This window comes from Chelonia mydas, chromosome 3, assembly GCF_015237465.2.
Source record: "Chelonia mydas isolate rCheMyd1 chromosome 3, rCheMyd1.pri.v2, whole genome shotgun sequence".
NCBI classification, from domain to species: domain Eukaryota; kingdom Metazoa; phylum Chordata; order Testudines; family Cheloniidae; genus Chelonia; species Chelonia mydas.
In genome coordinates, this window is record NC_057851.1 from 159527864 (window position 1) to 159553472 (window position 25609).

Genomic DNA, 25609 nt, shown 5'->3' on the forward strand with positions numbered 1-25609 from the left:
CTATTTTCTAATATGTATTAATTTATGGATACTGCCACTATGATACCAGCTTGTAATGTGACGTGACAGCCATAGCATAGTAGTTGGCAGTTTTGAGAAGTGATAAGAATTTTTGTTTACTCTGTACATTTTACTGTTTGGGTTTATCAGGCTGGATCTCACTTGTTACATGAGATAATAACTAATAGTTACATAGACATAGTGTTTTGCTATTTTTCTAATTGTAATAATTTCCTCATACAACTAAAGGCCTGATCCTACTGTTTTGCACGTAGATCTTCTGTTGTTAGTACAGCGTGCCAGTCAATGACAGGCTTGGGTGATGTAGGCAAAACTGCTCTACAATATGAATGATCACTGATTCCATTAAATGAGTTCCCCACACTTCCTGTGATATGCACACATTTTCCCCATTAGCACTCATGGGTATAGAGGCACAAGCAAATGTTGAGAAGAGAAAAAGACGCAGAATGTGGTGGTTTGCTTTGTGGAGCTGACTATATCACTTTATATATGAATGTAAGGAAAGCTGCTAACAATTGTGATATATTAAATTATAACTGAGAACTAATTCGGAGATCAAAGGTGCTCTTTGGGAGAGATCATTTTACCTGGTAGGAAAATGATTACCTTTTTTCCCAGTCTCATATTTGTACTGTATGTCTTGGAAATATCATTCCCTAAAGTTTCTGAATCTTGATGTTTAATTGAACACAAAGGTCTTTGAGCAGCACAATGGGAGTGGGGGGCCTGGTTTGTTGGTAGAACTGTGTAGACGGAAATTGAAATGTACATGTTTTTTCTCATTTATCAAAGAAGTGCAAGAATCTAAACTGACATTTTATATCAAATGAATTATGAACTGTGTACTGTGTACCTAAGGGAACAACAACCAAATTAGACTTTTCTTAAAAAAAAAAAAAAGAGAGAGAGAGAGAAAAATAGGCTTTTAATAAAATATACAATCAGTTTTGGTATTTTGTCTGAGCCTGCCATACGCTGTAGTTTTTTTTTTTTTGTAAACTAGAGCATACAGGCTACTTCAAAGGGTATATGCTTTATAGAGAATTGAAGGCAGTAGGTTAAGATAATGCACAAACTGGCATTTCCACTTAATATTGTTGCTTTGATGGGTTTGTTTTCATTCCCATTCACCTCTGGTAAGCAGGAAATGATATTCTTCTTCATACTAGAAAATACAGTTTAACTGAAGAAAGTAGTAAGATAATTTCTTAGCTTCCATTTGCTAAAATACAGTTGTAACTAAAAGGAAATTTACAGAAAGCTAAGATTTAGAAGACACTACTAAACCATTTAGGGGTAAATTTTTGAAGGATTATGCATGCAGTTTTTAGGTGCATGACTCACATTTCCATTAAATGGACAAAGTTTCCTATAACCGGGGAAAGGAAAGGAGGTAAAGACCCCATGAAGTCCAGTGGGAACCAAGTTATACCAATTTATGACCATGGAAGATGTTTAGATGCTGCGGTACTGGGCCCTTAAACCATAAGGTAGATAGGAAGGGAATGGCTAAAACCCCATGTATTCTCTGGGAATGTACCCCTTCGTCTTCATGGTGCTTTTCAGTATACATTTTCTTATGCACCAAACCCAAGAACAGGTTGTTATTCTTATACACCAAAAATTTACTTTACCCAGATAAATTCCAGAAGATTAAGGAAATTGGTATGTATGTAATCTCATGGTCTAACTCTCTGTACTTCTCACAGAGTACTACACTTGAGTAAACAGTGGAGAAGCTTATTCATTAACATATTCACAGAATCTGAATTACAGTGAAGCCAAACCACCTTTATTTATTTTATTACAGTAGCACCTTGAGGCTCAAGAGCCAAAGCCGTAATGTGATGTGTATGATGCACGTTACACATATTAAAAGATAGTCCCTCCCCTGAAAAGCTCACAATATAAACGGGACAAGACAAACAATGATTGGGAGAAAAGAAGTAGTATGGTTAACCTTATTTAACAAATGAGGATCTAAAGTATAGAGAGACTAAAACCTTGGTCCTGAAAACCCTTACACACATGTACTTAACTTTCAGCACCTGAGTAGTTCTATGGACAGTATCCACATGGTTATGTTTAAGCACATGAGTAAAGGTTTGCTGGATTGGAGACTTCGTGACTTGCCCAGGGTTGATACAGGCAGTCTGTAGCAGAGGCAGGGACTGAACCCAGATCCCCTTAGCCACAAGAATGTCTTTCTATGTCACCATCTTCAACCTCCCTTCTCTCCCCCCACCCTCCATGAATATTCAGGCAAACTTTTCTTTGGGGGTGTGTGTGTTTTTTTCCCCCTGAATGTTTGAGGAGGGCATTTGTGTGCAAATGAGCATGTTCACATGTGAACAATTATATTTGTGCATAAAGTGCTCACCTGGCGACCCTGTGTACACGCAGTTACTTGATGTGAATGTGACAAGACAGAATTGATTGTAAAATGTACTAGACAGCTAATAAAATTGGTTTATATATTTGTGTCTCCAGCACATAAGGAAGTACTCAGCTACTGTAAAATTTGCCATCCAAATGCCTAGCCAAATATATTAAATGTGGAAAAAGAGGACCAGAAAATATTTGAAGTGTCCTATGATTTCCTAGCCTGCTTATCTCCCACTATATCTTTCTCCCTGCAGGGCTCTCAGTCTTCTCCCTGAGAGATTCAACATCCCAAATAATACATTTTTAAAAAGAATGATCTGTTTGCAGAAAGTTTGCAAACAGAAAAAAGGGTCAAAGTCAGTGGAAATGTTTTTTTGTTATAGATAAGTTTTACTAGCTGTGCTGAAGCTAAAAGAATCTAAACAAGTTAGACTAGTTTGAACTTGTAGTCCAGATCTTTCTCTAGTTGCTCAGTGCATACTTAGCAGTCACTTCTCACATTAGTTATTGGATCCTTCATGCACAATAGCCAGCTAACGTTTAGGTAACTGGCCTCTTATTCTGTAGATGATAAACAGGTGAGATTAATTGACAAACATCTCTCTTTTTGTTTAGTAACAGTGGGACTGATTTTGCTACACTTATTCACGCAAAGTAGCACTTCACTCCCGTGAGTACTAGGGAAATCATCTATATGGGACTATTAATGGAGTAGGCTGCTAGTTGACATGAATAACAATATCAGAATCCAGTCCAAAACTGTGACTGGTTTTTAAGGGCCAGATTCTGCTACCCCACCATGTTGAGTAGTACCTTGTTCTGCAAGTAGCCTCCTTGGAAATTATTACTCAATGTTGTTAAGGGTGGTTAAGGGTGATCTTTAGCAACATGTCTGCTCTGTGGCATGTTTTGGTTATTAATACAGACAATGGACCATATCGTTCCTTTTTAGTCAAAATGTAAAATATTTTGTTTTCCTTATCCTTTTCATTTATAAACCACAGCACATTGCAGCAGTCAAATAAATGAAAACACTAAACAGTTTGCTTTCAGGTGAAGTTGTAGAGTACATGCCCACACATGTAAACAGGAAAGGAGAAGAGAGAGAACTTCTTGCTCTTGTAAATTATTAGTGTGTTTATGAATGTCCAAAGGGAGCACCTTTGCAAAGAGAAATTCAACCGTTACGGGGAAAAAGAATTCTGAGGTTCAGTTTTCAGTTGAGTTACAGTAAGTGCTTGTTTTATGCACTTCACGAAGCTACCATAACTCTATTTTCAAACAACCTAAAAGGACAGCAATGCCATAGATGACCATCTTTGTGAAATTGACTTTGCCTGAGCCATGTTATGACCTTAGTAATCTATGCACAGCAATTATCCAAAAAAAACTATCGCTAATACAGGAATTCAGGTTTAAATATGATAAGTAGGACCCACTGAGCTTTACATATTTTCCTTTCATAAATCTATATTTGTATTATATATAAAAGAATTCAGTAAGGACCAAATCCTACTGTGTTGCATGGATAAATTACTAAGAACATAACAGCCGTACTGGGTCAGACCAAAGGTCCATCTAGCTCAGTATCCTGTCTTCCAACAGTGGCCAATTCAGGGTGCTTTAGAGGGAATGAACAGAACAGGTAAGCATCAAGTGAGCCATCCCCTGTTGCCCATTCCCAGCTTCTGGCAAACAGAGGCTAGGGACACCATCCCTACTGGGAGTAGAAGATGAAGGATATCTTTCTTTCCCACTCAGCAGGTGGGGAAAGAATGATAAGGGAGTAAATTGCATGTCATGGTGTCAGGCACATCATGGCTGGATGGAGTGTGATCTAGTGACCATGAGTCCTGCAGTCACCTTCAGTATACCCTAGCTTTTCGAAGAAGCAGTAAGTATGCAACATGCTGTGTGGTGTGGCTGCCCATCCCAGGCCCGCCTGACCTGTGCTCTTCTCAAAACTGTTCTCCTTGGCCACAACTTCAAGCATGGATCCTACACAGAAGGGCAGTATTTTACTCCAGCTGTTAGGTGCAATATTACTGTAAAGCTTTTACAGATGCCTCAGATACATTGCTTTAAAAAGGTTCATATAAAAAAATTAGTACTGAACTAATCACAGTGCCAATCTAGTGTCCTACTTTATCGTACCTCTTAAGACACATACGAAGGACAACCCACTGAAGCTAATGTTCCCATTAAAACCATCAAGTGGTAATGGTTTGTTTGTTACTACCATAGGCTAGATTTGAACCAACAACCTAGAGTTAAAGGCTCTGTAGGCTGCTTTCAGTTCCCTGATATATGCACTGCTCCAACAGAAAATGTTCAGACTGTTCAGACTCTTGATCTTCAAGGGAATCCAAATAAATCCAAATAAGATATTGTACCCCAAAAAGGTATAACAAATGAGAATTTCAGCTCTGAGTTTCCCTTCTTAAGACCGTTCATAAAACACCTGCAGATAACACACACAGAGTAGATGGGCAGAATCCTGTCCCTTCTTCTGCTACATGCACTCTCCGAGGTAGTGAAAAGGTGTGGTTATGTTGTTTGCAAGAGCTTGGCTATGTCTACACTACCACAGTAAGTCAACTTAAGTTACACAGCTCTGTTATGTGAATAACATAGCTGGAGTCGATGTAGCTTAGATCAACTTACTGCGGTGTCTACGCTGTGCTGGGTCGACGGGAGACACTCTCCCGTCGACTTGCCTTACTCTTCTTGTTACCGGTGGAGTACCGGGGTCGACCGGAGAATGCTCTGCTGTCGATTTAGTGGGTCTTCACTATACCTGCTAAATCGACCGCCCCGTGCATCGATCGCCATAGCGTTGATCTGGCAGTAGTGTAGACATAGCCTTTGTGTGGGGAGTGGAAAGGATTCAGTCACTTTTATTCACCTGTGGTTTTAGAAGGACTTTGTGACACCCATATGAATATTGTACATGGGGGAAGTTTTTAAAGTCGCTTTACTATGTAATAGTATTGGCTGGGTACCCTTTTAAACATCATGACAAATAATTGGTTTTACTGAGCAGTTATAAATTGTGTCTCTGACAGGTATTTATAATCAATAATCAGTCAACTAATTGTCTGTTGGCATTCTTTTGTATCTTCTGTAGTTTAGCAGAAGTTCAAGTTGGGTAGTGCGGATAAACTTCTATATAACTTGACTGAAATAGTGTGCCTGTGCTCTCGTCTTAAAACAACATAAGGCACAGGACACACATCTTAAATGCTGCTCCTACAGCCTTGACTTCAGGATGGGGTAATTAATGCTTTTGGAAAGGGGAAATCTGTTACACTTCTGTTCACTTCAGAAGCTGATGCCCTGAATACAGTTAAGATTGTATGAAAAGATCAGCTCTAATTTTGTTCTTACTTAAACTGATGTAAACCAGGAGTAACTCCATTGAAGTCAGGCCCCGTAAGAGTGCTGTGTTAAAACGGTCCTTCAGTTTTTCACTGTGGCCGCCAGGCCATTGAACAAAGCTTTGTTGAAGTCCCATTGCTGGTGCTGTTTTGCCATTGCCTAATAAAGTTGTACTATACAGTTTGGGTGACTGGAATAGCTATTGTTGCATGCAGATGAATGCAGTTTGATCTTAAATTAACAGCTACGAATTACACACAAAATTGGGATAAAAACAGATTTAAGGATTAAAATAAAATTTCAAAAATCAAATTTTTCTGAGTAGGTCAGTGTCCCAGTGGCAGAACTGCTACTAAAGACCTCCACAAAATGCCAACAAAAGAACAGGCAGATGACTAAGTCAGAAGGAAAGGTACACCTCAGTGAAGACTTCCAAACCCGAGCAAGAAAAGAGAAAGTACTGTCTGCTGTGAGTGGGCCCGCAAACCCATCCTTTTTCAAACAATATGTCGGGATAGCAGAGATCAGCTCTGAGATCTACAAAGTGTAGGATGGATCATGTGCAATAGTGACATTGCAGATAGGATAAGATGCTTGGGTACATAACTGAAAAGAAAAACCCAAGAATATTGGATGTGTATATTACACATTGAATAAGTGAGATGTTCTGACTGAAGGAGTTAAAAGAGAAACCAGAATGACTCTAGTGCACCTGTGAAAATCAGAAAAAGCAATCTTCTGTTTTGGCAATAGATAAAGGTTTATAACTACCATGCCCTTCTAGTGATGACATATGGCCCAGCAACATGGTCTCTCACTGAGTAAATGAGACAAAAACATGTGCCTATACCGAGAATTATGGAGAAAGCAATGATAGGAATTATGCGGACAGAACAAACACCAAGGTAACACGCATGCTTGAGGAAAAACAAGAGAAACAAATGTCAAGGTGCAGAACATATTGCCAGAAAAAGTGACTAGAATAACATGGTCTTAGAATGGACACCTATGAGAAAATGAATCAGAGGTGGCTAAACAACAATGCAGTGAAATAAAGAAACGAAGTGTGTGAATTAGACCTGGAAAAGGGCAAGAGTGAACATGACTTAAGGAGACATTCATCCAAAGACAGAGTGACAGAACTATGTTATCATTGCAATAGCGCCTCAATCTTATGGCAACAAACTGTGAAGAGCCAATTCCTTCCCCAGTAGTTAAATGTCTGCTGTCATAGTTTGCATGCACACATGTGTAAGGAAAACATTTAGATAAGAAGCAAATGCAGCACCTGTGCTATTTTAAAATATTTTGCATGTGCAGATGTGGCATACTATTAGAATTACATTTGCATAGTTATAAACTGTTGTGTTTGCCTTCTGCAGATACTATGGATATACCAGCGTGAGGACCAGTTCTGATCTCAGTTACAACCACTGAAAATCTAGAATAAATTCACTGGAATTACTCTGAATTTTACACCCATTTAATAGATATTAGAATGTAGCCCTTCAGCATGTTCTTGCTCTCATTAACTTATGTGGCATTGTACTGAAGTGTAGCATAATGCAGATCCATTTAATGGATATAACATTTTATCATTCAAATAATAATGATTAGTTTTGGTGACTGCAGTTTAAAAGTTTCTTGTGTTTTTGAGAGAGATTGCCCTATGGACGTTGGAAAACACTTGTGATTGGTAAATCTCTCAAAGCAGTAGAGTCTTTCAGAATAGAGGAAACACGTACAGTGCAGCCACTGTATAAAGGCTTTTCATCCTCAGTCATCTTTGACAGGTTTCAGAGTAACAGCCGTGTTAGTCTGTATTCGTAAAAAGAAAAGGAGTACTTGTGGCACCTTAGAGACTAACCAGTTTATTTGAGCATGAGCTTTCGTGAGCTACAGCTCACTTCATCGGATGCATAGCATAAATCTTAGAGATCTATCATTAGCTCCTTTTTTGTCGAGGAAACTGAGGCACAGATGTTCAGTGACTTTTCAGAAGCCACTCAGCAAGTCCGTGACAGAGTTGGGAGTAGAATGCATCTCTTGGCTCATCTTCCTGTATCTTATTGCCTAGATTACATTTTCTCTCCAAACTGGTGGTATTGCCAGTTTAAACCATTTATTATGCATAATTCTTTCTCCATTTGCTCTCACAATACAATAGTTAAGGTAGACAGGTAATTAAAGACTTTTTCCCATCCTTTATACTCTCTTTTTGTAGATGAAGCATGATTTTTTTTTTAACCAGGTCTAGTTAGGATTTACTGGACAAGATGTTGATTCAGTAGGTTGCAAATAGAGTGGTTGCCCCGAGGGTGATATTAAAGCTTGAGGGGAGCTTTTTGAGCAACATTGCATCTTAAAGACAATATATCAAGCTGATAGATACATGGCTCTTCTGTTGAGAAACCTACAGCTAAATTATTTCTGGTTACCAGTTATTGCTTGGGTACTTTGGGGAATAAGAGTAGGATAAAAGGGGTTAAACTGAGGGAAATATTACATTAACATCTCAGTTATGGGAAGTAGCTGAAATAACCAGAATATGTTCTATATTTAATTTAGAATGATCAGGTTGTTTGTGAAACACTTCGAAGTTTTAATGATCAAAATGTGACTAGTTTTCTAGAGCACCTTTCTAGTTATTACTCAACAGAGACTCAGAAGTGAGTAGTCTTCCTGTAGTCTTCTTTTTCACAATGCGTATTAATGACATTCTCTACAAGATCCAGGAAATCCTTTATACAAAAGGTATATATTTTGTACATTCTAAGATTTGAAAACCTCAAAGGACCAAATTAAGTCAATGGACCTACACAGGGGATGAGTTTGGCCCACATTCTCTACCGTTCTTTTCATTGTACCAGTACAATGACATATATTTGGACCTCTAATTTTTGATTATCTAGGCAACTAAATTCATATCTGTATTGTAAATAGTTGACTATCAAACAGCTACATATTTGTCACTTGAACATTCCTGTACCACCATAATAATTAATAAAAATACATAGAGTTTATTTGATCCTTTTCATTTGTGAATCTCAAAGGGCTTTACAAAAGAGGTAAGTCATTGTCTCCATTTTACAGATGAGATATCTAAGGCATATAGAGGGCTTCGAAGCACTTGCCTAAAGTCACACACAGCAGGCTACCGGCAGAGCTGGGAATAAGCACAGTTCAGTGACCCAGCCAGCGGACCACACACTTTGCAGGCAATATGTTATTTTCATAATACTTTTCTCAAATATAGTGGTGTGAACCCCAGCTTGTTGGCCAGATTACCAGTGAGTTAATTAGATTCCCTTACCTGAATTCCCCCGGCATTTTCAGCTAGTGGTGGTATACTTCTGGTCTTGATCTATGTAGAGTTTGTGTGTGTACTTAAACAGTTGGTACATTTAAACTTCAGATGCAATTTAATTTTGAATGAGATGGTGCCCTACCTCCATAGAGGGATTGTGTGGCTTAATTAGTGAATGTTTGTAAAAGCATTTTGAGGTCCTTTGATGAAAGGCACTACAGTAATGCAAAGTATTTTTATTTTAATTGCTATTTATTTTTGTTCTCATTTTGTACTGGCAGAGCTTACTTACAATTGACCATACAAGGCACTTTACAAATGGATGCTAAAATAATGAATGATTATGTATGTGTACTGTATTTTGCACACGCAGATTTTAAAACATATTGCATGCCAAATTCTGATTTTAGTTTATCAGTGTTAATCTAGAACAATTTCATTGACATCAGTGGAGTCTCTCGATTTACACAAATGTATGGTAACTGAGAGAAGAACTTAATCTTTAAACTCTAGCAGAAAGAATTCAGGCACCATGTGGTCACAATGTCTGTTTTTTGCCACTTGGGAGACAGCTATTCTTCACATGGTACATGAAGATCATAAAACTAAATTACAACGTGCTGCTTACCCAAGTGCCCAGTTTAGTAGTTCTGCCAATCATTTGCAGTTCCTTAATGCAGGTGCAGTTGAACATGCTGAACCATAGATTGGTTTACAGTAATCTTCCAGTCAGCCTGGTACCAGAAAAAGAGAACAGCAATGAAAAATTTCTATTTGGATGACCACAGAAAGAGGCAGATGATAACTACTGAACCATCAAAGACACCAGCATTTTACAAAAGTTTAAATGAAAAAAAAAAATCAAATAATCCAACCTTTCTATTTAACGTTCTGAAAATATGCTGTTTTGGCATCCAATATACAAATGTCATATGTGTTATACATGAAAGGTTTATCAAGCAGGTTAGTCCTTCATGGTGAGAAAAACATAATGTCACAATCTCAGCTGGTGTAAATCACTTCAATGGGATTGCACCGATTGATACCAGTTGAAGAGCTGCCTCGGAACCTGGAATTCCTGGGCCCACTCAATAAAAGTTAGAATTAAACAAATGGAAGTAGTACTGTTCCAAATCCTCAGACTTCAGTGGATCTACATTCATTTATACCAGCTGAGTATCTGATTTACCAAAATGTGTGTTAAGTTTTTAATGAGAGAAGGGGAGGGGTATTTGAATAAAGTTCCTGACTTTGCTGCCCTGCTACTCACATTGAATAATACTTCCTCAATGAGATGTTCCTTTGATTTCAATGTGAGTAAAGTTGGCAGAATCAGGCTTGGGGTGGGGACTGATATACTAACAGGTGGGAGAGAATGTTACATCTGAATTCCTTTTGCGTTTTGGGCATTGCTCTCAACCCAGTGATATTAGTGTAAGCGTATTGGAAAGAAGAACATAAAGAAGTACAATACTTCGGTAACAAAAATGTTAAATTAAATGGACCATGTTAACATCGCTGTTGATCCTGAGGAACAGTTTTTCCAGTATATGGAGCATTTTGATTCCATCCAGCATATGTTCTCCACGGTTTTCTCTGCTCTAATTCATCCATGTTTTTTGACAGCTCCAGATGGCATGCTGCCTCCAAGGCTTTCATCTGCCACACCAACCAGTCTTCAGGTTGTCTGGTCTACACCAGTTCGCAATAACGCTCCAGGCTTACCCAGTTACCGACTCCAGATGAGGCCTAGGCATTCCACTGATGATATTCTAGAGTATGCAAACAATAAAATTCTACTGTAAATTGTCAGTGAAGAGAAGTAAAATTATTTTAGATGTGGCTCACCCCTAGGGTGGCTGTGGTCTTCTTTTCTGTCCCCCTCCCCTTGTATTTTGGAGCTTTATAACTCATTCTTCATTTCTTTCCAGGTTATTTTCCAGTCCCTCTGCTTCCTTAAGCTACACAGTCAAAGATCTTCAGCCATATACAATGTACGAGATGAGAATGATAGTCTCCAATGGTTATGGTAATACATATAGTGACTGGACTCAAATGATTACAGCAGAGGACAGTAAGTAGCTTGCAGAAATACACAGTGCATTCCCACTTATTTTAAACATCTGTTAGCAGATAATACAAATACATATCCTTCTGCTGGCTAACCTAGCATTGCATATGATTTCTCTTTCTTTTATCTCATTTTATTAGCTTAATAGTAATAACATATTTTCTCCCTGAGAGCAAAGCTACAGTAATAAAAATACCTAAAAAATCTTGTATGAGTTGTGTGAACTGTTTATTAAAGGAATGTAAAGGAATATTTTTCAGAGAAATACCTCATTTCATTATATAATATCTCTCTCTAGTCACATATGGCCATATGCAGATAGAGAAAAATATTTGTTAATGTGTATAGTTTGTTAGAGTGAGGGGGTTTTTTGCATTCTGTGAGCTAGATTCTGATTTCATTTACATCAGTAAATGTATTGAAGTCAGTAGTAAATGAAGATATAGCCTTGTCGTCTTGTTCAGAATATAAAGAAGGATGTCATTTATTTTATGGTCATTGGGCTGATGCCATCTAAGTAGTGTGACAGCTTTCTGTAGGACTTTTGGATACTGATTCAAACAAGTGATCAGTAAGAAGAAGGCACATTTTATTATTGCCAACCCCTTGGCCCATCCACCGTATCTGGCATTAATTGGTCCATATTTTGCAAACTCACTCTACTTGCATTTGTTCGACAGTCCCTTGCTTTGATACATTAAAGCTAGGGGGGTGAATGTAGCCATTTTAACTGACATATGTTGCACAGGTACTAGGTGCAATATAAAAACAACACATGAGAAGGTGTGCAGTTACCAAACACACAAATGCACATACACCTCAGATACAACATAGTTGGAGTCCAATGGCTGTGTAATGAATGTATCTAGTATAGCCATAACCACACTTCTTGAGGTGTGCTGTTGATTTTGAAAAATGTTTTCTTGCATTTTTCAAAGCATTAGCTAATGACCCCAGTATACCAGATATCAGAACAATCAAAATCTTTGCGTAAGAGATGCCTCCTGTCATATAACTCATTTAATAAACAAGATAAATTCTGAGAGAAAAATATTTTTCTCTAATTGAAAAAATAAAATCCCAACTAATTGGTCCTGCTTTTCCTTTTACTCCAGATTTACATTGGTGTGAAAACAAAATCAGGCACCTTGGACCTAAAGTATCAGAATTAATTGAGGTATAAACTAGCCACCATTTGTGGCTCCTCATTGTCCCCACCCCTTTCTCTAAGATCAAAGCAGACTGTATTCAGAAAATGTCTCAAACAGAAATATATCTTAATATATCATCAGTTGAAGACATGTTTTTTACAGCTGGGCAAATAATTCACAAGAGGTAACTTATCAGACAAATGTAGGCCCCAATCTTGGAAACACACAAGTGCTTAAATGTAAGCACTTGAGTCGCCCCATTGATTTAAATGGGACTACTCACATGAATGAAAAAAGTTCAGTATATGAGTCAATCTTTGCAGAACCAGAGACTTAGCCTCTTTTCTACCTGTGAAGATTTTTGATCAGATCATAATTTCCTTTAATGCACTTGTTGTGTAAAATTACTCCATACATTTTATGTTTTTTTTTTAAACTGTGGATTGACTGAACAGTTATCTGTGAGTACTTGTTGTTCAGACTATAATAGTTCTCTGAGAATGGTCAGGTAAATCACACAATATTGTTTTTTTCCTGTGTGGGATGAGTACACATTGAGCTCAGTCATTGATGTATAAGTTTAGAATAGGGTTTCTGCAAATATGTGTTGTGCAACTTCTAAATATGCTTTTTGGGTGAAATTCACTCTTGTTCAGAGACCTTTCTCAAGACCTATGCTCCACTTTATTCCCACTTAAGACCATAAATGGGATTTTACTGGTGCATAGGACTTGTGCCTTCCGTACAGGAGTGAATTTTACCTTCTGCGAACATTTTAATGAAAAATTTGATTGCATTAATGTCCGTAGGTAGTAGACACAAAAGGGGCGTGATGTGGCTGAGGTGAATTCATATAAACATTTGAGGAAAAATTAATGGAAAGCTTTCCATTAATATTTGCCCAGCTCTAATGTTTTGAGAATTGCTATTCATTTGCTTCTTAAACTGTTGCTGCCACATCTGGTTTTTCATCTTGAAAAACACGATTTTTGTAACGCAGTTATAAAATCTATCCCCTCCGTGACCGTGCATTCATTCCCCTGCCCTGCTCCATTTGCATTAATAAAGAATACATGCTGATGTATCTCCAGTATCCAACAATTTCTGTGTTTGTAATTTACCAACACAGCTTACACCTCTATAATGTTGACAGAGGATTGTGTATTTTTGGTGTCATTGTGGAGGGCTGCCATCTCTGAAAGGATGTTCAATTCAGTTGACAAAGATTGAATGATTGGCAATGGGCATAAGTAGTATTTCTGTCAAGGCTTCAACGTGTTGCTTGTAAAGCCACCTATACTGACAGCTTATTGCCAGAGCTACACTTAATACCTGGTCTTTCTAACCAATATCCTCTGACTTTTTAAAGTGCAATTTTGACAGTTGAAATTTCCTGTATCTCTTAACCTGGTAGAATACAGAAATGTTCCCATGTCCATATTTGAGTTTTACCCCACAAATATATGCATCTGTAGCACAAAAATATCCATAGAAAGATCACATATATAGGTATATTGGCCTGATCAACTAGTGTAAATAGCTGTAACTCTGTCAATACAGTTACACTAATTCACACCAGCTGAGGATTTGACCATATTTATTTTACTTATAATAGCTGTTTTCACATGACTAGCAAGAAAGCAGAAAAGATGAGAGGAAATTCAGTAAACATCACCATAAAAAATCTGTTGTCTGGGAAAAAAAAATATAATATAAAGGTAGATGCTGAAGAGAATGTTAATAGATATTTTAAATATTTTTTTCATTTACATCAGTCTGACACCAGTAACTGATTCCATGCATTTTTAAAAGTCTAACCTACCAGTGCCAAATAACAATAATGTACATTTCCTATGAATATTTTAAAACCTGTTAAACATGTGTTAATAAAAGATGTTTGTTCCAGTGATCTTCGTGAGCATAATGTCAGACTATTTGCTGCCAGACAAATACAAACAGTTCAGGAAGTTTCTTGTCTAAATTCTGCTTTCAGTTATTTGGGTGTAAATCTGGATTAACTCTATTGAAAACAATAGAATTACTCTGGATTTATGCTGAGTAACTGAGATCAGAATTTCATGCACTGCATTTAAGAATAAAATGGAATCTCTCCTCCTTGAGGTTATGGAATTAAGATATTCATCTTATTTAGTGCTTTTCTTTCATAGTGAACATTCTGGATGGGCTGAGAGGGGGAGCTGCCAAAGAGTTAGTTACAGCTCTTGAAGCCAGTTTTATGCCATCCCCAACCCCATCATATATTTAGTGTAGCTTTAACGCTGCTCTAAAATACACCAAAGGGTTGAAATTTAACAGAGGGATAGTCCTGAGGTCAGAGAGATGCTTTTTGCTGTCTCTAAGAAATGTCCAGCCAGATTTGACCCAGTTATAAACAATGGGAAATTGCTATTTCCACGTGTGCTTTAGAAAAAACTTTTTGATCTTAGTGCATCTGGAACATGCAGAAAATTGTATGTGCTCCCATGGTCTGCATGTGCCAATACACCTCTGTCATCACAAATTTCAACACTTTGCAGTCAGAAACAAACAATATCAACTCCAGGCAATGTCCTTCAGCCTTTCATTCTCTCCATGGGTGTTTACCATTGTAACAGCCATTCTTGTAACCATGTTGAGGAAAAGGGCCATCCAAATACCTGTTGGCAAAGAAGCAGTGTGACAGGGTCAGGCCAGATGGCTACAGGAGAGTGATAGAAGGCAGATATATTAGCCCCAGGTTAAGTAGGTCCCTTTTCCCTGGGTAAGGTAACAGGGAAGGTTCCAGAACAATCAGGAACTTTCTGGAAACAATTAAGGCAGACAGGCTGATTAGAACACCTGCAGCCAATCAAGAAGCTGCCAGAATCAATTAAGACAGGTAGGCTAATCAGGGCACCTGGGTTTAAAAAGGAGCTCACTTCAGTTTGTGGTGTGCATGCGAGGAGCTGGGAGCAAGAGGTGCAAGAAGGTGAGAGTGAGAAGGCGTACTACTGGAAGACTGAGAAGTACAAGCATTATCAGACATCAGGAGGAAGGTCCTGTGGTGAGAATAAAGAAGGTGTTGGGAGGAGGCCATGGCGAAGTAGCCCAGGGAGTTGTAGCTGTCACGCAGCTGTTACAGGAGCCACTGTAGACAGCTGCAATCCACAGGGCCCTGGACTGGAACCCAGAGCAGAGGGCGGGCCCGGGTTCCCTCCATCCCTCCATTCCCCCAACTCCCTACTTGATACCGGAGGAGTTGACCTGGACTGTGGGTTCCACCAGAGGGGAAGGTCTCTGGCCTGTTCCCCGATCCCCTAGGTGGATCAGCAGAGACTGCGGGGATTGTTGTTCTTCCTTTTCCCCATGCTGGCCAATGATGAGGCTAACTGAGTGAACGGCAGATTTGAGCCACGAAAGTGGCCAAACTGAGGGCTGCCGTGAACCTCTGAGGCGAGCAAATCCGCCAATAAGTGCAGGACCCACCAAGGCAGAGGAGGAACTTTGTCACAGCAGTTATAAGGACAGCTCGTCACTTCACATTTTCCAGACTGGAATGTCCTAGGTTCTTACAATAGTTTATCTGCAGGATTTCTCCCTAACTCCCTCAGGTGTTGTCACATCAGGGAGAATTCTTCAAAACCATCTTGGGCCTTAGTGATATTTTCTGAGAAAAACACAAACAAAATTCATGTTCTCATCAATCATTTTTCCTGCACTCAACAGATTTCTGCACAGTAATGCCTCTGGCTTGTAGGCCTGTTGGGATCAGATGGAAATGATCCCAAAGCTCTACCTCTGGTCCTTTCACAATTTTCTTATTGGTCACTAGATAAACTCAGAAAATGGACCACCTGTTGCACCTATTCCCAGAATTGCTGCAATACCTGTGGTGGTGGAGCGCCCCTAACCCATCAACTATTCAAGGACAAATAACTGGCAGATTTGCCAGGAACCCAAGTGACCACAAATGCCAACCTGTCAGGGTGGGGAGCTCAGATAGGTCTAAATATGGTTCAGGACAAATGATCTCCCCAGGAGTTGCAGCTGAGCATCAACTGCTTGAAGCTGTGAGCAGTGGCAAGTGAAGAAATCAGCCTCTTTCCATGTATTCTTCCACAGTTTATAACCATCCACATGGAGAGTGGCTCCAGAACCATGAGGACTTATCTTAACTATCAAGGTGAAATGAAAAGCAAAAAACCTAAACAGCAAGATCCTGTTGGAACTTGGAACATCTGGATCTGTCCCCCAAAACCATGTACATCTACCTTGAGACCAGCAATCACAATGACAAGCTCAGCTATTGCTGGTTCAGGTTCCATTTCTTGGCATCTAGCCCACAAGTGTTTCAGATTGCTTGGAGGTGGTTCCTTCCATGGGTGGATTTGTCCAACACAAAGTGAACAAAATCTGTTCTTCAAGTTGGCATCCATGCCTGGTGAGTGGATGCCTTGTTGTTCCTCTGGTCAGATGCCTAGGGTTATGTCTTTCCTCCCTTCCCTCAAACATCTCAGATGACTAGAAAGATTGACAACCAAGCTTCAGGAACACTTCTAAGTTCAATTTTGGCCAGGTGACCATAGCTTCCAAGGCATATGTCAGTATGTTAATTGTGGATTTTACCATTATCTCAGAACCTCATTCACTGAAGAGTCTCCCAAAGGCTGTCCACATCTGAAACTCTCTGCATAGAACCCTAAGTGGCCACATCTTGATGGTTTCTCACAGGATTTGATCAATTTCCTCTTCAAATACAGGAAACACTTCCAACTGGATTTACCATAGCAGTTTAATGACCTGATGTTCATGGTCATAATGAAAAATACAGCCCTCCTCAACTGGTAACAAAAGACATTTTAACATTTCATCTAGTCAGCTTTTCATAAAGATCTGAGATCTAGTTTTCTCACAGTAGCACTGTGCTGCTTCATGCACACCTCTCCCTCTTTCTGAAGGCTGTATCTCTTCAGAGTTCTTTGATCCCATGCACAGTGGAACAATCTAGTGTCGAGTTGACATTCATGCGCTCTTTGAGTCCATGGGGTAAACTTCTTTATACTGTCTTTAAAGTACACCTTTCTTTTGGGCATCACTTAAGCAAAAATGTTTCTGTCAGGCAACCTAACCTTCCTTTTTTTTCCGGATCAAATGATTCAGAGGCCATCCCCTGATTTCATACCTAAGTCCTATGCTCATTCACAAGAGGTAAAGGCAAAACATACATGTTATACAATAGTTGTTCAGCATGAGACCACTACAGTGCCTTTGCTTGTGCCATGACTTTATGGGGCTAAGTATGGATGATAGATCTTACTAATAGATAGTTTGTCCTTAATAGGAAAAATCATTTTATTTCTATGTATTTTATATAGTGCCTATCAATATAGTGCTGTTATCTCATACAGTTATTTGAAATGTCTGTGCTCACATGACCCTTGGTTGAGTAATCTGCTATAATGTTGTTGTGGAAAAAGTCCTAATGTAAAGATATCTCTCTTCTATCAGCACAGGCAAAAGTATTACCATTCCATAACTGTGGCTCTTCCTTCACATAAAGGAGCATGCAACTTCATATTACATTATAGCTAAGGGGTGAGGTAATGTCATGAGTGAGGAAGGCTGAGGCTAAGTGACAACAGAATCATGCTCCCCTTGCGGGTAGAACTTGGATTGCCGCTGGATGGAGCCAATAGTTTCTGCAGTTTATAATTGACACCACATTTTGTTGATGTTTATAATTTCACCACCAAGAGGTCTTGGGGGGAAAAAATAGATGGCTTACGATGAACGAGGGTCTATTTTGCTTAGGTAGAGAGCTTCCAGTCAAAGGATGCAACTCTCATTAGCTTTAATGAGCAGTACCCTAGGTACATCTCCCGGAACATTAATGAATGTATCGACCCATATACACACATGGGTGGGGCGAATAGGCCCCCTAAAATCTGTACAGGTAAGTATATAAACACATATGTTTCTAGGCTGGTGATTAAAAAAGATTGACAATTCTGTGCCTTCATTTTAAGTAGAGACTGAACTTTTGAAGTAGATGAGCAAAAAAGCCTTCCATAAAAGGTAATTTCATTTGCCAAAATGAAACTACCATCCAATTTTAATGTTGTAATGAAATGGCTTGAAATATGAATCAGAGATCTTAAGGAAAAAGATGCTCCCTGTTCCCATTTTCAGTAGTTAGTTCTATAAACAATTACATCTGAGTAAAGAGCTTTATGATTTTATTTTTATCATTGGCAGGCTGAGCTGTGTAGCTGTCATACTTTGCAGTCTTCCCTCCAGTGACAACCACATTGACAACATGTTATACTCCACATTGATTTTACAGTTAAGGAGCTGATTGTGATATATAGGGATTTTAAGAATTCAGCTGAGAGGCTGACTTTTGCCTTTTATCATTCCATTAAAATTTTATAACCATCTTTTTCATGTCATTTCATCCATGAATTCTGACTTTAGAAAGTGATAGCTACTGCTGTGAGCATAACTTTCCTCATGTTCAGAGCTTTTTATTGTATTAGCAAACTACCCCAATTATAGTTAATGCTCATGTTTTACATAATTGTGGTGACCCTTTCAACCAAGCAGTATCATGCTAGTTGATTTGTATATAGAATTAGATGATTTTGCTCGTCATTTAAAAAGAAGCTACACTGCATGAGTATTAGGGACCAGGATTTAACGCTTCCTTATCCAGTGGGGCCAATTAAGCATCTCTCAAATGTCTTGTCTGAATTGAGAGAGTTTTAAGTCTCTCTTTTTAAAAGGCCAGCGGGGAATGTATGGGTAGATGAGTTAGCTACCAAAAAAAAAGTATTTGTTTCAAAAAAAGAAAAATTGAAGATAAGCATCTCTTCCCATACGTTATAGCAGATGGTCTTTAAGGAATATGTCTAAACTCTGTGGGGGGTTTGGAGCATAAGTTTATCTAATTATCACAAATGTTTCACCTATTATGCCAGCGACTTATTCAGTAGAAATAAAAGGCTTATCCCTTCCATCACAACAGAGAACAAACTACCTGATTGTTATTTTTTCCCCTGCAAAAGCTCACGGTGTGATAGCTTGTATATGAGGTATAATTAAACAAAATGCTGGCATAGAACTCAGTGGAAAATATGATATCTTTCAACTTTTTAAAAAACTTCAATCCTCCACAAGTGATTTTCAAGATCTTAAATGTCAAAAGGGATTTTTTTTCCTTCAGGGCAAAATTGTCATTTTAAGGAATACAAATTTGCTTTCCTCTGAAAAATAATAAATTCCAAATAAAGGGCCAAACTCTGTTCCAAATAACAAACTGTCTGGATTTGCACAAGTGTAAGTAAGGTCAGAATTTGGTTGATCCTCGGGGCAGATTTTTTTTCTAATTAAGAATGCAAGAGTCCAAATTCATCTTACAGTACACTGATGTAAATCTGGAGTGCTCCATTCAAGTGTGACTAAGCAGAATTTGGCCTGTGATCTGTAATACATTAAATAGAAATTACTTTGTGATACAACATGTAGTGAAAGGAAAACTCTTTCCCCGTTTTATAAATCTGAAAATGAGACAAATGTTTCTGGCCCAGTTCTGCTTTCTTACACAAATTTTATACCAGTGTAATTCCATTGACTTTAGTGAAGTCACCTTGATTTACATCTACGTATGTGAGAGCAGAATCAGGTCCTCTGGCTGCTTTGGCTACTCTCCAAACGTAAAGAAAGGACTATGCTTTGTGCCAGAATTATTTTGTTTTCTACGGTTCCTATTCTTATATGTTTGCATTTAAAAATTAACAAGAATGTCATTTTAATGCCTATACATAGCAAAAACATTTTTTCTCCATAAAACATGTTTTTCCTAATGATTGGGATGGCATTTGCACTTCACTGACTATTGTGTATGGAATTCTGTATATGCTAAACAGTAAAGCATGTAACAGTCATACATAGTCAGTGCTGAATTTTAAACCCTTTGGTATTTGAAACTTACAAAAAACAACCCCACAAAAAGCAAAGCTGTTTTAAACAATTATGAAATCCAAGTATATCTTTTTCTAAGATTTTTCAATAAAATCTAATGTTCACAGAAAAATCTCATAAATGTCAAAATTGCTGTGGGCAGAATAGAGGGATATAGTATTATCTTGATCTGCTGTAGCAATTTATAGTTTTCAGGATGTGGTTTATAAGAATGCTAAATGTTCTGGAATTACAGCTGTTACTGATCAGTGATTGAGCCAGATTTGTGTTATTGCACCATGTTCTTGCTTGTACCTAGAGAGCAGTAAAGCCTCAATATAATAAAAAGCACCTGCATTTTAAATGAAATTTCAATTGAAAAACTTAACAGCCCTTCAAATTGCAGAATTTAACGCAGCCCAGTAAAGCTTAAATAACACTTTGCCTCCACAGGCTGAGGGTTTTGCATTCAAGGTGACTTGATTGTGTCGCATGGTGAAATTATTTACAATTAAGGAATTTCTCTGGAGGGCTGCAGAGTATTTGCTGTTCCACAACACCTATGCAGGCATATGGTCGGTCTTTTTCAGTATTCATGGAGGCTCCTGAACCTTTATGATAATTGAATCAGTTAGAGTGCTGAGTGGAGCAAGCATAAAACCTGTTAACCTAAAGGTCAGATCTGTGCATTGTTTATTTATCAGTAGGTGAAAGAGCTAAATCGGCAGCTTCTGTCACAGTCACAGTAAAAAATCACCTATAATATTAACAGGGAGTAGATAAATTGCAAAAAATGGATTAGAATTATAAACAGAATGAACTAAAATATTGAATGTATAATGAGAGTTGCTGAAGAGGTTTACTGAGCTGTAAAATATGCAGCTTTGTTATGACTGTTATAGGTTGTAATTAGTAGCTGGTGCTCTAGAAAAATATCAGCAAAAGCTAGAACTATGGTTCTAAACTGTTACATAGTCTTACATTTTCTCTCCAGGATAACAGTATTCAGTGTAATATCACTGAGAGATTGGTTTTGTTGTTTTTAATAAGCAACTTGTCATTGAAAAGGGATCCATATACATTCAGCAGAGTCCTTTAAATAGGTGGGCCTACATTCTTAAGGGGAATAGAATATTCAATTAATCTGAACCTCTTTTGTCCTTTGAGCCTTGTAGTTTCCCTTAAGTAGTTAATAATTGCTAGGTCTGCCTTTCGTTTAAAAAAAAAAAACAGCCCCAAAATTGTGTTTATCTCTCCCCCCCCCCCCCCTTTTTTTTTTTTAATTACAGAGCCTGGTCCTATAGACCCACCACTACTCTTGAATGTTAAAGCTAGGGAAACAGTCGTCATCTGGCAGCATCCATCAAAGCCAAATGGCAACATCATTCATTACAACATTTACCAAAATGGCCAACTGCATGTTACAGTGCCAGGAACCCAGTCTAATTGCACCGTACTTCATTTGCATCCTTATACTGTCTATCAGTTTCAAGTAGAAGGCTGCACCTCTGAAGGATGCTCCCTTTCACCCAAGGCTGCAGCTATACAGACTCTCCCAGATGCACCTGAAGATATCCCTGCTCCAGAGCTGTATTCAGACACGCCAACATCTGTGCTTATATCATGGCAACCCCCTGTTCACCCAAATGGTTTGGTGGAAAACTTTACAATAGAAAGGAGGGTTAAAGGAACAGAACAAGTGTCCACTCTCATGACTCTACCTCGTAATCATTCAATGAGCTATGTTGACCAGAGTGCTGCTCTTAGCCCTTGGAAGACATTTGAGTACAGAATACTGGTGAGCACCCTTCATGGAGGCACCAACAGCAGCGCTTGGGCAGAAGTTACCACCAGACCATCAAGACCTGCTGGTGTTCAGCCACCTGATGTGGAGGTGTTGGGACCAGATTTGGTTAAGGTTGGTTTAATTTGTTTTGTCTCACAATTTTTACATATTTTCCCTGTAAGAATGTGTATTTGACAGAGACAACTACTGGCTGAGCTAACAGATTTTATTGCTGTTGGGGGTAGATAAATATTAGCATCTGGCCTTTGGGTCAAAACTATCTTTGATTTGGCTTCAGTTTTCCTTGAAGTCTGCATCCCCATGTTATGTTGACACTTTCATTTTTCTCTGACACTTGAAATATTTGGAATATCACAATGGGATATTTAGTTTTCATCCCCTCGTCAGACTAAAATAGACCAGAAAATTAATTACAAAAAAAACCCAACAACCCCATCTGAAGACTTCATTAAAATACTAATAAAGTCACAAGTTATAAATATTTAAACTTTTTATAACATTATTAAAGGTCCTTTTTCTAAGGAAAAGGAAGTAAAAGGCTAAGGAAGTAAAAATAACAGCATGAGTCCTCTGATTTAGGAAAGAGTAGCCTTACAGGACTAGCTAGGAAGTTTTCAATTATTCACATTGTTCAGTTGGGAATGAGCTCTAGAGGACAGGATAACTACCATTGTTTTGGCTTGCATACAAACTTCATTCAAGGGAAATTAGTGTAACCAAACAAGAGGGATTTTTGTAGCTTAGAAGCCTCTTTGTGTAAATACACACATGCTTCCATGGATTCAGTCTTGTACTAATGCCAAAAGTATTGGTACAGTAGCTTGCTCACTAGAGCACAAAACAAAGGACATTTGCATAAGACTGAAGTTCATCTGTTAGAATTATTATTTTTGTTTGAAATGTATTTTGTTTCAAAAGGTAAATATAAAGTGGAGTTACCCAGGCAGCATAAATAGTTTGAGGATATGAATTTAAGTGCTAATTTTTTCATTCTTCATCCACAATATCAAACTTTGATATGAGTTACCCTCTTTTAAACAATGAAACATGAGCTCTCTAAATTATATTTGAATGTCTATGGAATTACATGTTACCATCCACCTTAATATCAAATAAGTTCAGCATCTGAATACAGTGGTTATCATAAGAATTAATAACGATTGACCACTAGTAATTGTAACGTATTGCCAGACTGTTGGGAATTTGAGCTGCATACTTTCAGATGACTTCAGAAGCAACTCTGTACTTTTTTTAGACACATCTTAATGACCAACACAAACTCTAACAAACCATCCTTTCATGGATTTGCCAGGAACAGGACCAATAACATGGAGTAAAATACACAGTACAGACAATGGCCCTAGTTCAGCAAGTTATTTAAGCACTTGCCTAATGAGCAGTCACATTGACTTCAGTCTTTATAACAGTAAAAGAAGTCACTGCTTATCTTTGATGCTGTATCCAAGGTCATAAAGTTTTACTCCTTTTACATATGGAATTTCTTTTCCATTAGATGTTAATATACTCAATCCTAATTTTAAAAAAACTTATCAAGTACAGGATCAAGAATAATTTGATTTTTCCTTGGGACCTAGGATACACATTCATTAGTAATTGGATCTTCCTCTGTTACAAATCCAAAATATCAGGGATCCACCATTCCTAAAAAACAGTTAGATCAATTCTCTCTTTTGAGACCAAGTTTTATAGCACAATCCTGCATTTCATTCCATAATAATTCAGTTTCAATATAAGAATACTTTCCCAGATTTTGCTGTCTGATGAGACAGTTCAGTTGCGTATTTTTACCTTCTTGTTTCCCTAGTCTCTCATTAACTTTCTCAGCCTTTTAAGGTCTATGTTGTACAGCCTTCTGTATGAGCTGGACATATTTTGTGCCATTTGCTGCTCTAGCAGTCTCAGGCTTTCTTTTTTCTACTTGTGGACCTATTGAATCTTCCATTTCAGTGAGAAGTGCTGAGGTGGGGTTTGTTTACTATTAGATCCCAGTTGTGCTGTTCCCTATCCCTGACTTTGTCATTATCTCAAATGTAGTAGGTCTAACTATGAAAAATAATTAATAAAAGGTAAAATTTAATTGAGAAAGATGAAACTTCTTTGTGTATATCTTTTCAAATACACCCATGTGTGTGAAATATCTCTTTTAATCCATCAGAGTAATGTAACTATTACACTATACCAACACTGTGGTTAATTCTTCTGAACCTGGTCGTCTTTTGTATTAAATTCTGTTGAATTTAGGCAAGTGGAATAGTTAAGATAAAACAACAAAAGTTTTCCACATACAACAGGACGAAGTAATTCAAAATCTCCTAATTCATACTGAGTGTATTTCTTAGCTGAAACATTACCTTTCTTCTGCTCTCAAGGAGAACAGTCAAACCTCTTAAGGACAGAAAGGGTTTATCACAATATTGCCAAAAGAAATGAAGCAAAATGGTATAATTAGATACTTGAAAATCATATTGCAGTAAATAATTCAAGAGAGATTGGACACAGCTAATGTTGCTTACACAAAGAACAGTAGATGCATTACTAGCCAGCTATCTAATTTAAGGCCAAATCCTGCAACAATTGAAATAAAAGACTACATTTAATAGCTACTCATTTCTGCTAGCATTTAGCATTTTAACACATTTCTGTAATTGGTTAGAGGTGTACTGAATCTATACAGTTTACAAGCCTTCAGTTGTCAAAAGTCAAACATCCAAAGTTACCATGGGATTGCTGTCTGAGATACCCAAGGACTTCTTGCTCTTTGCTCCCCTTTAGAGAAGCAAATTGCCTGAATGTGAGTGGGGAGGAGGAGGCAGAGATGTAGTTCTGTCCTTTCCCACCCCAGTGGGGCCAGCACACCAGAAGCAGCTCTGCCTGTTAAATTCTATAGAACTTCCATGTAAAATTGGTGAGGTTCTGAAGCCGCTCCGTGGCCATTACTGTAGCACTGAGGCCACATCATTTCTATGTGGAGGGAGAAGGAAGAGGAAAAACATAAGAGTAGCTGATCCTCTAGCTTCCCCTTTCTGCACCTGCACTTTGGCATGAAGTTGACCTCTGTCCCCCTTACATATCCTCACAGCACTTTCACTGCCAGGTGCATAGGCATGGAGGTTGCTTCAGGACTTGTCCCTGAGTGATTGAAATTTATTCTGAAAAGAGGTAGGATGAATCTGGCTCAGATGACTTTATATTGGTAATGTTTAAATTCCCGTTAGTCTCAGTGAGGTGGCTCAGTAAACTGAGTCACAAAACCTTCATGAATACAGGACCTGCTTAGTGCTCAAAACATGCTTGTGCTATACGAGACTTGTCATATTAAATGCCTACAGTGGCAACTCTTATGTGAAGAGTGGAAAATAAACAATCTCTTCAGGAGTGAACCAGCATGAGACTTTAATTACCTCTTGCCCTAGAGAGAGCTGTCCTTCCAGGATAGAGCTGAAGGTATTGTGGAAGGGCACTATGGGAAAGGTTATATTGAGAGGCTCTTTCACCAAGCCAGGGATGTGAATCAATAGGGGCTTTCA

General features: G+C 38.2%; 1 protein-coding gene across 1 annotated transcript in view; it reads left to right on the plus strand.

Moving 5' to 3' along the window:
• The window catches only part of USH2A (usherin), a 571481-nt gene that overhangs the window by 366389 nt on the left and 179483 nt on the right, over window positions 1–25609 (plus strand). The window contains exons 38-40 of the mRNA XM_027827110.3: window positions 10721–10871; window positions 11026–11168; window positions 21544–22172. Of these exons, the coding sequence (XP_027682911.2) occupies window positions 10721–10871; window positions 11026–11168; window positions 21544–22172 (923 nt within the window). The remainder of the gene's footprint in view (window positions 1–10720; window positions 10872–11025; window positions 11169–21543; window positions 22173–25609) is intronic.